General features: G+C 33.5%; 1 protein-coding gene and 1 long non-coding RNA gene across 51 annotated transcripts in view; both read right to left on the minus strand.

Moving 5' to 3' along the window:
- Positions 1-12,744, minus strand: part of LOC127861432 (GPI ethanolamine phosphate transferase 1-like) — a 98,262-nt gene that overhangs the window by 35,880 nt on the left and 49,638 nt on the right. For all 50 annotated transcript variants that reach the window (XM_052399969.1, XM_052399953.1, XM_052399958.1 and 47 more), the window contains exons 9-10: positions 9,316-9,429; positions 7,341-7,441 (exon numbers count right to left, since the gene is read on the minus strand). In XM_052399969.1, coding sequence (XP_052255929.1) covers positions 7,341-7,441; positions 9,316-9,429 — 215 coding nt within the window. The remainder of the gene's footprint in view (positions 1-7,340; positions 7,442-9,315; positions 9,430-12,744) is intronic.
- On the minus strand, positions 5,631-5,973 carry LOC127861749 (uncharacterized). Its single transcript, XR_008040319.1, has 3 exons — positions 5,920-5,973; positions 5,791-5,822; positions 5,631-5,694 (listed from the first exon to the last, which is right to left on the minus strand). It is a non-coding gene; the product is annotated as an uncharacterized LOC127861749 (long non-coding RNA).

The following is a 12,744-nucleotide window of genomic DNA, read 5'->3' on the forward strand; positions in this document are numbered from 1 at the left end:
ATTAAATAACTGTACTGGAGCAAGTGGCTGAATAAACCACCTGAAGGAATCAATGAATACACTACATTTGATGAAGCAGTCCAATGGAATCTTACCTAACAAAATGCTATAAAACTGTAAACATTAATTAAAGTCGTGGAATTACCTGCTGCAAAGACCTATCAATATATTGATAGTTCTTTGTCTGCTGCATGTTGATGTGGTATAATTGAAGACGAGTTAATTAAATTGAATAAAGGTTGCACATGCATTTCCACTTGTGGGTTCTAGTTATTTACTTACAGGTAAAAGACAGCACAAACTTTATACCTCTAACTGGGTTAAAATTATACTACGGGTATTTTTTTATAAAAATATATGTTGATTAATTATATAGTTATTATGTTGGTCCCAATATTGACAAAGATAATTTATTTATAGTGAGAAATAAATTTTTACTCAAATATACAATGATTTAATGTTGGGTTGGGTAATGAATTATTATATCCTTCTTTTCATTAGTCTCACCTAGTCCTGCAGGGGACTCAAAATACCCCATATTATACATTTGTTAATTGCTTGTTTGTTTTAAATTGAGTTAACTAATTTTATTTTGAAAATTTTCTATAGCATAGATGTGTGTTTTTTTCAATAGCAAAAAAAAAATATAATTTCAAACAAGAGATGTGTTTGTTATAAACACAATGCCCCCTATTGCGCCACTTTGAAATAAAATTTCAAGATATCATTTGGCAGGTTTAGAAATAATCTCCCTTTTAAAGCTTATTACTTCTCTTGGATTGTATTTTTTGACTTTTGATCTTGAAGGATGACCTTGACCTTGAAATTTCACCACTCAAAATGTGCAGCTTCATGAGATACACATGCATGCCAAATATCAAGTTGCTATATTCAATATTGAACAAGTTATGACCATACTTTAACCAAGGTTAAAGTTTTGGGACACACACAATAAATGAATGACAGACAGACAGGCATAAAACAATATGCCCCCGATCTTTCAATACGGGGGCATACAAATATAGTTTGGTAGAAAATTTTAGCAAAATTGTAACACAAGCGGTTGAACGGCAAACACTATTGAACATATAAGCTTCAACAATATGTTGGAGTTTATTATAATTAATTTTAATTGTAATAATTACACAAATTTGGTGTTTTCCTTTGAAAATAATGACCGATAGATAAGGACGACATGAACAAATCAGGTTTGCTAGGGTGCCTTCCTTGTATTGACCACTCACATAGGGAATATAAGATATGATAATAATTTTGCCTTTATTTTGTTGTAAATATATACAATTTATACAAGTAAAAGTTCTCTCTTATGTTATGTACATGTATATATTTCATATTTGACAAAGATAAATGTGTGACAATGAGCATGTGAATAATTATAAAATTCTTCATATTTTTTTATGCATACAATTATAATATGTCCTTAATGTAACAAGAGCTTGTCACAGTAGTGCCAAATCCTTGCAGAAATGTGTTTGTCTGTATGACATTTGTTTTAAAGAGTAGAATAATATTTGTAAAACATGGCACCTGAAGAGTTAAAATATTTACAATGGAATTAAATTAAATATAATTTAAAATTATAAATAAATAAAATATAAATTTAAACAAGAGCACCGCGTAACGGGTGCCACGCTCGGCTGTGGGTGCAGTTTTGAATAGATGAAAGCTTGTCAGACTTTTTTAATTATTTTAGAGGTCACAGTGACCTTGACCATTAACCTAGTGACCCAAAAATGTGTGTGTCATGTAGAACTCATCTAGGTTCAGCTACATTATGAAGTTTCAAAGTTGTAGATTGAAGCACTTTGATTTTACAGCCAATGTTCAAAACCTTCACAAAATGTTAAGGTTTTAACACGACGCGGACAGGGGACGACACGACACGACAAGCTGGCTATGACAATACCTCGGGTTTTCTCCGAAAACAGCCGAGCTAAAAATAATACAAAAAAATAAAGGGAGATAATTAAAAAACTACGGTCGAAATAGTAATGGTTCATGATCACTGTACTTCTCCTAGTTGCCATCATATATTTTTAGCTTCAAGTAATTCCCTTCAGTAGATTTAGAGTTATGCTCCGGACAAAAATTTACTTTGAAATTAAATAAAGGGAGATTATTCAAAATGTAAGGTAGATAGAGTTATGGCTCTTAGTCACTGCAATTCTCCTACTTGCCATCTGTTTATATTTGAAGTTCTAAGTAAATCCCTTCAGTAGATTTAGAGTTATGTTCCGGACAAAAAATTTACTTTGAAATTAAATAAAGGGAAATAATTCATAAACTAAGGTAGATAGAGTTATGGTTCTTGGTCACTGCACTTCTCCTTCTTGCCATCTGTTTATATTTAAAATTTCAAGTAAATCCTTTCAGTAGATTTAGAGTAATGCTCCGGACAAAAATTTACTTTGAAATTAAATAAAGTGAGATAATTCAAAAACTAAGGTAGATAGAGTTATGGTTTTTAGTCACTGCACTTTTCCTTCTTCAGCCATCTGTTTATATTTCAAGATTCAAGTAAATCCCTTTGGTAGATTTAGAGTTATGCTCCGGACAAGAATTTAGTTTGAAATTATATAAAGGGAGATAATTCAAAAACTTAGGTAGATAGAGTTATGGTTCTTGGTCACTGCACTTCTCCTAGTTGCCATCTGTTTATATCTTAAGTTTAAAGTAAATCCATTGAATAGATTTTAAGTTATGCTCTGGACAAAGTTTAAAACGGAAAGACGGACGCACAGAAGGACAGACGGGACCAATTCCTACATCCCCTACGAAAAAAATTTCGGCAGAGATAATCAAAAGACATCTATACCAAACCCAACTAATATTGTTTTTCAGTGAATTTTATGGAGGAATAATTCATCAAACATTATCATGAATAATAGTGGAATAAGAGGAAAATTATACAATATTTAAACCATGCAATCTATTTTGCTGTGGTTTTGTCCCTGTTTTCATTTTGCTAATTAACAGAGGGCCATGTTGCATTTTTTATATTGATGTTTTTCATTTATGTTCATTAATAAAATATCAATGAATTCTTATTTTATAAAAAGTGAGAAACTACCTAAACATAATGTTCATGATTAGACTACTAACAGCAAAATGTTAACACCACTATGAGTGAAGTTTCTCGCATTATTTAATGTTCTCATGCACAAAGTACAGTTGTTCTAAGAACTCCTAATTTCCTTGCAAATGGGGACTTTCCCAGTATAGCTTCTCATTTCCTATTCTGCCAATCCTCCGAAATAATGACTCAAGAAGCAATTCAATATCCATTGATCCTTGTCACCAGGCTGCTTGTATGTCCATTGATCCTTGTCACCAGGCTGCTTGTATGTCCATCAAAAGCTGTATATTATTCTTACATTATAACATGACCTACGCTCCAGGAGTGAAATAACGTAATGCTCAATTTTGTTTATTACCTGATGTCTTATATAAATGATAATTAATTATTTTTTGCTATTTCCTCGTTGAAAAAGAAATTTGCAATGTTTTAAACTGTTACCGGTGAATATCGAACTGTTGACCGGCCTCGGGCAACAGTACCAAAGTCATCCCTAATACCTTGGGAAACAGTTTTGACTGTTCACCGCGCATCCATGAAATAAGTGTATATTATTACACGGGTGTTATTACACTAGTTATATAACTGTGAAATGACGTCATTTTTTACGAAATGACGTCATTATTCCAGCGAATTTCTTCAGTTAAACTCTTTTACAATGTGAATAAACAGTGAAAAGTGCATAAAAAGAAAAATTGTTGGTTATGTAATAAATAGAATCTTAGATTCGTGGTCGTATAATAAATTCAATACAAAACGACCACTCATGCAAGATCCTATATTTTGAGCCACACTATAGGAAAGTAGGGCTTAATGCATGGGAGTAAAAGTTTGTCAAAGAAAGTTTGTCAAAGATAAGCATATGCAGTTTGTATGGATTAATTTGGACTGGATTTTCTTTTACAAAAGAGCCTTCCTTTACACAAACAAGAGCTATGTTTATGAAACACAATGCCCCCTACTGCTTCGCTTTAAAGCCGCATGGCAGCTATTTTAGAAAAAAATGACCTTTGACCTTGAAAGATGACCTTGACCTTGATGTTACCACTCAAAATATGCAGCTCCACGAGATACATATGAATGCCAAATATCAAGTTGCTATCTTCAATATTGCAAAAGTTATGACCAAGGTTAAAGTTTTGGGACAGACAGACACACACAATGACAAACAGGCCCAAAACAATATACCCCCCGATCATTCGATCCGGGGGCATAAAAAGGAATAAAAGCAGAAAGTGTAGTATTAACCTGTGAGAACACAATGGCTAATCTGGGATGATCTTTGAAGCACATGAATAAAGCCCTGTTTCTCAGAACATTTCATTCAAGTTGTGGCTTTGTGTTGCGATCAGCTGGACCTGACGGTCCACATTGCCAAATAATACTAAGTTACTCAATTCTTTTTAGTGTTTTTTTTTTTAGGGAGGAGGGGAGGATGAAAGTTAAAAACTCAAAATTATCCTCTTATATTAATGTTGAATTAAGTGAAATATTGACATTTTTACCTTAGAAAGTCCAAGTTGTTGTATACAAAACTATATTTCATACTAAATGGGCTTGAATACCAACTGCTCATTAAAGCTTTCCTGTTAGGTAATGATACATGTATTTATAATCTTTTATTATCAACAGGTGTTTGACTCATAGCACAATTTGATTTGTGGCACACCTTGCTTATAATTTATTGAAACATTAAGTAAAACAATGTTCATTATTTTACGATGATCATCTCTTAAAGTGATTCTAGAACAAAAGCCTTAAAAGGCATATGGCGTTTTCTTCCACGCAATCTTCCTATTACCCCGACATATTTCCACATGCCATTAGATATCAATATTGATATTCCATAGTTACTCTTAGAAAAGCTGAAATAAACACGACCATGAAAATAATTGCAAACTGCTTTCAACCGCTAAACATGCTGCTATTTCACTAAGAAATACGGACGATAGCCACTGATGTTGACATTATGGTAACTTGATAAAAAAAGGTCATAAATTGATAGCTCAATAGCAGTCCTTAGACTTCAAACTTTGACATTTCTCCAATAGTGTTTTTATTCCACAGCATTCTATTTTTCAAAAATATAGCAGTTGCTTGCAGTTCCATTGATAAATGGGTTGTGCTCTGTGAAAAAGGTGTTTAATGCATGTGCGTAAAGTTTCGTCCCAGATTAGCCTGTGCCACCCCCTTTTCAAAGAGCATTGCCCAAGTTGCTTTCAGCTTTTAGCAAAGATTACTATTAAGTTGGTAAAAGTCTTAGACCCAGTATATTTTCTGCAAAGCAAGTGTGAAGTTAGAGTAAAATTTATGATTTCATTTATGAGCATGTACACATAATTAAAATGAAAGCAATCATTTACAATAAGCATAACGGTAAAAGTTTATGTCCCGAAACCAGTAGCTATTGTATGAAATATCATGCATAATTACAATCTGACTGCATGTCACTGTCTATATTGTGTATACCTAGTACAGACTTCTGTCTATATTGTGTATACCTAGTACAGACTTCTGTTTATATTGTGTATACCTAGTACAGACTTCTGTCTATATTGTGTATACCTAGTACAGACCTCTGTCTATATTGTGTATACCTAGTACAGACTTCTTTCTATATTGTGTATACCTAGTACAGACTTCTGTCTATATTGTGTATACCTAGTACAGACTTCTGTCTATATTGTGTATACCTAGTACAGACTTCTGTCTATATTGTGTATACCTAGTTCAGACTTCAGTCTATATTGTGTATACCTAGTACAGACTTCAGTCTATATTGTGTATACCTAGTTCAGACATTCAGTCTATATTGTGTATACCTAGTACAGACTTCTGTCTATATTGTGTATACCTAGTACAGACTTCTGTCTATATTGTGTATACCTAGTTCAGACTTCAGTCTATATTGTGTATACCTAGTACAGACTTCAGTCTATATTGTGTATACCTAGTACAGACTTCTGTCTATATTGTGTATACCTAGTACAGACTTCTGTCTATATTGTGTATACCTAGTACAGACTTCAGTCTATATTGTGTATACCTAGTTCAGACATTCAGTCTATATTGTGTATACCTAGTACAGACTTCTGTCTATATTGTGTATACCTAGTACAGACTTCAGTCTATATTGTGTATACCTAGTACAGACTTCAGTCTATATTGTGTATACCTAGTACAGACTTCTGTCTATATTGTGTATACCTAGTACAGACTTCTGTCTATATTGTGTATACCTAGTACAGACTTCAGTCTATATTGTGTATACCTAGTTCAGACATTCAGTCTATATTGTGTATACCTAGTACAGACTTCTGTCTATATTGTGTATACCTAGTACAGACTTCAGTCTATATTGTGTATACCTAGTACAGACTTCAGTCTATATTGTGTATACCTAGTACAGACTTCAGTCTATATTGTGTATACCTAGTACAGACTTCAGTCTATATTGTGTATACCTAGTACAGACTTCTGTCTATATTGTGTATACCTAGTACAGACTTCTGTCTATATTGTGTATACCTAGTTCAGACTTCAGTCTATATTGTGTATACCTAGTACAGACTTCAGTCTATATTGTGTATACCTAGTACAGACTTCTGTCTATATTGTGTATACCTAGTTCAGACTTCAGTCTATATTGTGTATACCTAGTACAGACTTCAGTCTATATTGTGTATACCTAGTACAGACTTCTGTCTATATTGTGTATACCTAGTACAGACTTCTGTCTAGTACAAAATCTTTGTAAAAAGAGTCTTCTTCTAAATCCTCTGTGTCCGCTTAGAAAGCCGTAAAATAGTAAGTTTTGTTACAATGACATAAAAACTGCGTTCCACTTACGTGAAACAATTGCCAAAATTGTACATTGAGACAATTTAAGGGGCAGAAGGCCACAATTCATAGGCATATTTATCCATAATCAAGCATGGCCAAAGTAGTAAGACACATGGTAAAATTTGGATAAATGCTTGAGAATGGTTTAACATTTATAAATCAATTTGACCAATCGTTTCTAAGACTGTAGGCATAATTGACAAGTAAACACAGTCATGACAATTATTCAGGAATGAAATGACCAATCATAGTGTAAATAATAGCACATGATTTATCGGATCCTAAGAGTTTATCGAAAATTGCTGAACCAATAACCACAAACAAACATTAAAGGCGAACCAATCTATATTTTTGTACTGGTAGAACAAGCATGACAGTGAGTATAAATCTCATTATTTACCACAGCGTTCATCGGGAACGGAATCCCAACAAGGGCCGACAGGAAGGCAGCCATGCTGGCCTGGCTCATGTCAGAACGCTTCAGATGGGACAGTCCCCAGGCTGGAACAAACCGTTTTATTTTTAATCACTGTTATTTTTTACCGTTAAATCTGTTATGCAAGTAAACTTTCCTACATATTTTTAATTAAAAAAAACATTGATATGGGTCATAATTTATCATATGCAAAATTACCAGAGCACTTGTCTAAAAATACAAACTCAAGTTTCACCGGAACTCTGAATCAGCTCATATTCAGTAGCTTATACTAAAATAAATATATGCCTGGTGTAATGCAAAAATGGGTCTTATTCCATATGATGGCAGTCAAGGTCTTGATCAGATTCCTCATTCCAGCAGTTTTGTCATGAGCTACAGCATCTGCTAATGCTATCACTTATTCTCCCGTTTCTTTATAGCAGACAGGGTAGCGCCTTAGCAGACTGCCCAAATGGGCAAGCTGGTCTGTAGCTTAGCTATCCGTGTATAACATAACACCCATATTTCATATGTCACTGGTCATACTTAATACATGTATAAATCAATGTTGATCGGACAAAATGTAGAAAAATATTTATGACACCCCTACAGCAGACACTTTACAATGCCACTCATGATATCGATATTTATAGGATCATAAATATTCATGTTGCCATTTTATACCATATGTTATTTAAGGTGTTCAGGAACTTTGTTAGTAACGCCAATCAAAGGCTAAAGATTCATACATTTCCTTGAAGAGTTTAATAAATTATGGTAGGATATAACAAAGGGTGTCAAAGTCTCTTTTATCACATGCTTTAAATTAACAAAGAAAAGTAATATCTAGTTATAAGACATGATAAAACCAGACAGTTTTTTAGATTGCACAACTCCACTTGGTGTTGCCACATTATCTTCACAAAATAACATGAAGAAATTGGTCAGTTAAACAGAAAATATCAAATTAACAAAATTGTATTTGGAAGTTGCACATATTTTTATTATGGAAGTTAATGAACTACCAGATTTTTTGACCTCACTTGTGTCAGTTTCGAATTCAGCCTGGACATTATTGGACATTATTATGTTCTGACAATATTTATTAATTAAGATTGAGCATTAAAAGAGACCAGGCATGTCAAAAAGGTTTTATCTGGTGACCTAATTTAGTTCCCTACATATACCAAACTCAAGACCAGATATTATAAGGACACATTTTATGACAAAGATTTAGATTGGACTAATCTTTAACCCTTTCAGTGCGGGAACCGCATTTTGAAGGCCTTTGCAAACAGTTTAGATCCAGATGAGACGCCACAGAACGTGGTGTCTCATCAGGATCCAAACTGTTTGCTATTCTGATAATATTCTTTGAAAAAAATCGAAGAAAATGCTAATTTTAGAAATTTAGCAGACGACATTTTAGCAGACGACAAATTTCCCAGCATGCAAAGGGTTAAGGTGTTTACAAGCTATTTCTTCAATATGAATGAGCGAGGAAGTTTCTTAAGCCCACATGCCCCAGATTCTTACTTGTCCTAGATAGCATTAAGACTAGAGGTATGATCATGCTTATGTGGATTGGGCATCAAAGGTGACCTCTAAAAATTTAAAGAGTTAAAAATAGGCAACAAACTGATCACAACAAAAGCTCACAATGTGCAAGTGTGATGAGCATGTTGTGCTAAAGCAAGTTAACCCTTTGCACGCTGGGAAATGTAAAGTCTGCTAAAATGTCGTCTGCTGAATTTCTAAAATTAGCATTTTTCTTTTATTTTTTTTCAAAGAATACTATCAGAATAGCCAACAGTTTGGATCCTGATGAGACGCCACGTTCTGTGGCGTCTCATCTGGATCCAAACTGTTTGCAAAGGCTTTCAAAATTCGGTTCCAGCACTGAAAGAGTTAAAACTGTAGTGTGCACACTTTTTGTGGACCAGATTGTGAAACATACCATCAGAAAGTCCGTCATCATACTTCTGAGTCTCCTTCTCTGGTTTCCGAAGCCCTGGTCCCCAAGCAATTAATGGCGTCAATGTCTCATCATGTGTTCCATCACCATGGGCACCTGCAAACATATTTCTGATATGGTAACAGGATTATGGCTGCTTGTTGACACTACAGATCAAAAGATTTCTAGTGACTACTGATCAAAGATTTCTGAAAAGCTCCTATTTAACTCCAAATGTCTTTAAATCTGTCATTAACAGTTTTGTGAAGTCAATATGCCCCTTTAAAAATTGCACAAAACTAGGATGGGGAAATGTTTCAGTAATCTATTAGCCATTAAAATTTATAAGAGGCCTGAACATATTTGTATTGCGGGTTTCTGGGACGATCATAATCAGTGGGGGAAATCATCATAAAACTGGGACATACAGTTTACATTGATTTTCACTTGTCAGCTTTCCACTTGTCTTGAAAATATGGTTCTTGTGTCAATATGTTTATAGTAAGCTGTAAATATACTCATGCCATCATAAAACACAATAAAAAATCTTCCATTTATTTGTAAGATCTTGTGTGTGACATAAGGACATATTTAAGTTTCCATATAATGTTTCAACACAAAGATATTGTTCCAACAGTAATGCAGGCCAATACAAGCAATTTCTGATAATTTATACTGGCTATAAGCTGTGCTATAATGTTGAAAATAAGATTTTTTCTCAGATTATTTGTAAATACATTTTCAATAAGGCTCTTTTTAGGAATATGACTTCAATAACTAATGTTTAGTGAAGGATACTATACAATTCTAAAATGAAATGTATATGCAGAACATAATCAATTACTCACACTACAGAAATACAAATACATTAATTCAATAGAATGTCAATAATATATCAACATGTCACTAATATATCAACATTTCTAGATATGAATCCTTTGCACTAAATAATAAGCATATTTCAATAGAATACCTGAAAATTAATGCACTGCTGGATACAAAAGCTTTGGAGCCAACAGAAAGTCCTCGGATTACAATCAGTCAACATAACACAGAAAAACAATTGCATCTATTATATTCTCTGATTACCGAGTACTTTTTCCTTATAACAAGCATCTCCTCATTTCGATCACTTTGTTAACATTAAGAATGCGGCTTTGATGACAATTTTCCAACATTTTGTCACAGATTCAAAAAATAAAAGAACTAAGTAAATCAGGGAGCAACATTCCTCTAATGTTGTTAACTTTTGTCACCTCAGCTGGATAAATATTATTAAGTATAAAATGTATTAATAATGTAACAATCAGCATGGCAAATGTCTAAGGTGATAGCGATTTACTCCAAAGGACATTGGTTTGAGATAGGCTGGGGGCAAACTTTATTTTCTTTTAGTTTAAACCTATTTATTTTTGCTCGATTGCATAGAAAGCCTAGGGCTTATTTCAAACACTCTCGAGTCTGTTTCCTGGGACTAAAATCAGTACTTGGTGTCTCTGGTGGAGATTGAATAAACGCTCTCATTGTGGGGATCAAACCCGTGACCTCCCAGTTGCTAGGCGGACACCATACCCACTACACCACAGCGACCTTACTTTTTTATAAAAAGTCTATTATTTTCATTACAGTAAAGCTCTACAGTTACTTGGTTTAATTATCGCAATCTAAGGCATTTACTGATCCACCAATTCACAAAGCCAAGTCTGTGAAGTCCCTTTCATGAACCATAAAAGATCGCCTTTACCAAGGGACATGAAGACCATTGGTGTCACATGGTATAGTACAATGCAAGTACATTTCAATTGACAACAACAAAGACAACCGGATATGGTTACACTTTAATCTAACTATGTTCATGGAAACTAACAATGGCACAGGAAAATGGTATGGCTTTAATCTAACAACAACTATAGAAGTAATCATCAAGAGGACAGTTATTGGTCTATTTAAATCAGAAATATTTATGATGTATTACCTGATACTCATTAATATTGCTGGTAAATGTCAACGGGAAGGATTATTGTTATTACCAGTATGGTGTTTCTTTTCTTCATTAAATTCTTATTTTCCTTTAGTGCAGCACAGACATTTTCCTTTCCTGTATTACATACATTTTAGTTCCATGTCTTACATACATTTTCCTTTCCTGTATTACATACATTTTAGTTCCATGTCTTACATACATTTTCCTTTCCTGTATTACATACATTTTAGTTCCATGTCTTACATACATTTTCCTTTCCTGTATTACATACATTTTAGTTCCATGTCTTACATACATTTTCCTTTCCTGTATTACATACATTTTAGTTCCATGTCTTACATACATTTTCCTTTCCTGTATTACATACATTTTAGTTCCATGTCTTACATACATTTTCCTTTCCTGTATTACATACATTTTAGTTCCATGTCTTACATACATTTTCCTTTCCTGTATTACATACATTTTAGTTCCATGTCTTACATACATTTTCCTTTCCTCCATTGCCTATACCTTTTAATTAGATAACATATAATTTCCTGTCCTCTATAACACACATTTTCTTTCCTGTAAAAAAACTTTTACTTTTTCTAAACAGGTTTCGTTTTATGGTTGATAGTAGAAGAATATTATATAATTATCAATCATAAAACTTAGTCCACAGACTTCAATACAACAATATAATACTAGAGTACTTAGTGAATAATCAATATCACAATTTTCTTATTATAAATCAAAGTTCAGAGTTAACTAGAAATTTCACAAATGATATCGAATTAATGATAATAAATTACATACAGTGTAATTATTGTCCACATGTTAATATACAAAGGGTTTATTTGAAATAAGCCTTATAGATATGGGTCGTGCTCTGTGAAAAGGGGGTTTAATGCATGCGTGTAAAGTGTTGTCCCAGATAAGCCTGTGCAGGTTGCACAGGCTAATAAGGGACACCATTTTCTGATTAATAATATTTTTTGTATACAGAAAATCTCTTCTTGGCAAAACTCCAGTTTTGGCTGAAAGTGTCGCACAGACTGCCCTGGCTAATCTTGGAAGAAACTTTATGCACATTCATTAACTCTTTCAGTGCTGGAACCGAATTTTGAAGGCCTGTGCAAACAGTTTGGATCCAGATGAGACGCCACAAAACGTGGCGTCTCATCAGGATCCAAACTGTTTTCTATTCTGATAGTATTCTTTCAAAAAAATCGAAGAAAATGCTAATTTTAGAAATTTAGCGGACAATATTTTAGCAGACGACAATCTTCCCAACATGCAAAGGGTTAAAACCCCTTTTCACAATCTAGCACCTCTCATATGCAAACATGCTCAAACATGAACTTATTGCTGTTGTTCACAAACAATAAATTATTTATCAAGGAGAGAACATTGCACATGATGTTATTATCTTATTTGAACAGTTGTAAACTTATCAAGAAATATCT

Source organism: Dreissena polymorpha, chromosome 1, assembly GCF_020536995.1.
Source record: "Dreissena polymorpha isolate Duluth1 chromosome 1, UMN_Dpol_1.0, whole genome shotgun sequence".
NCBI classification, from domain to species: domain Eukaryota; kingdom Metazoa; phylum Mollusca; class Bivalvia; order Myida; family Dreissenidae; genus Dreissena; species Dreissena polymorpha.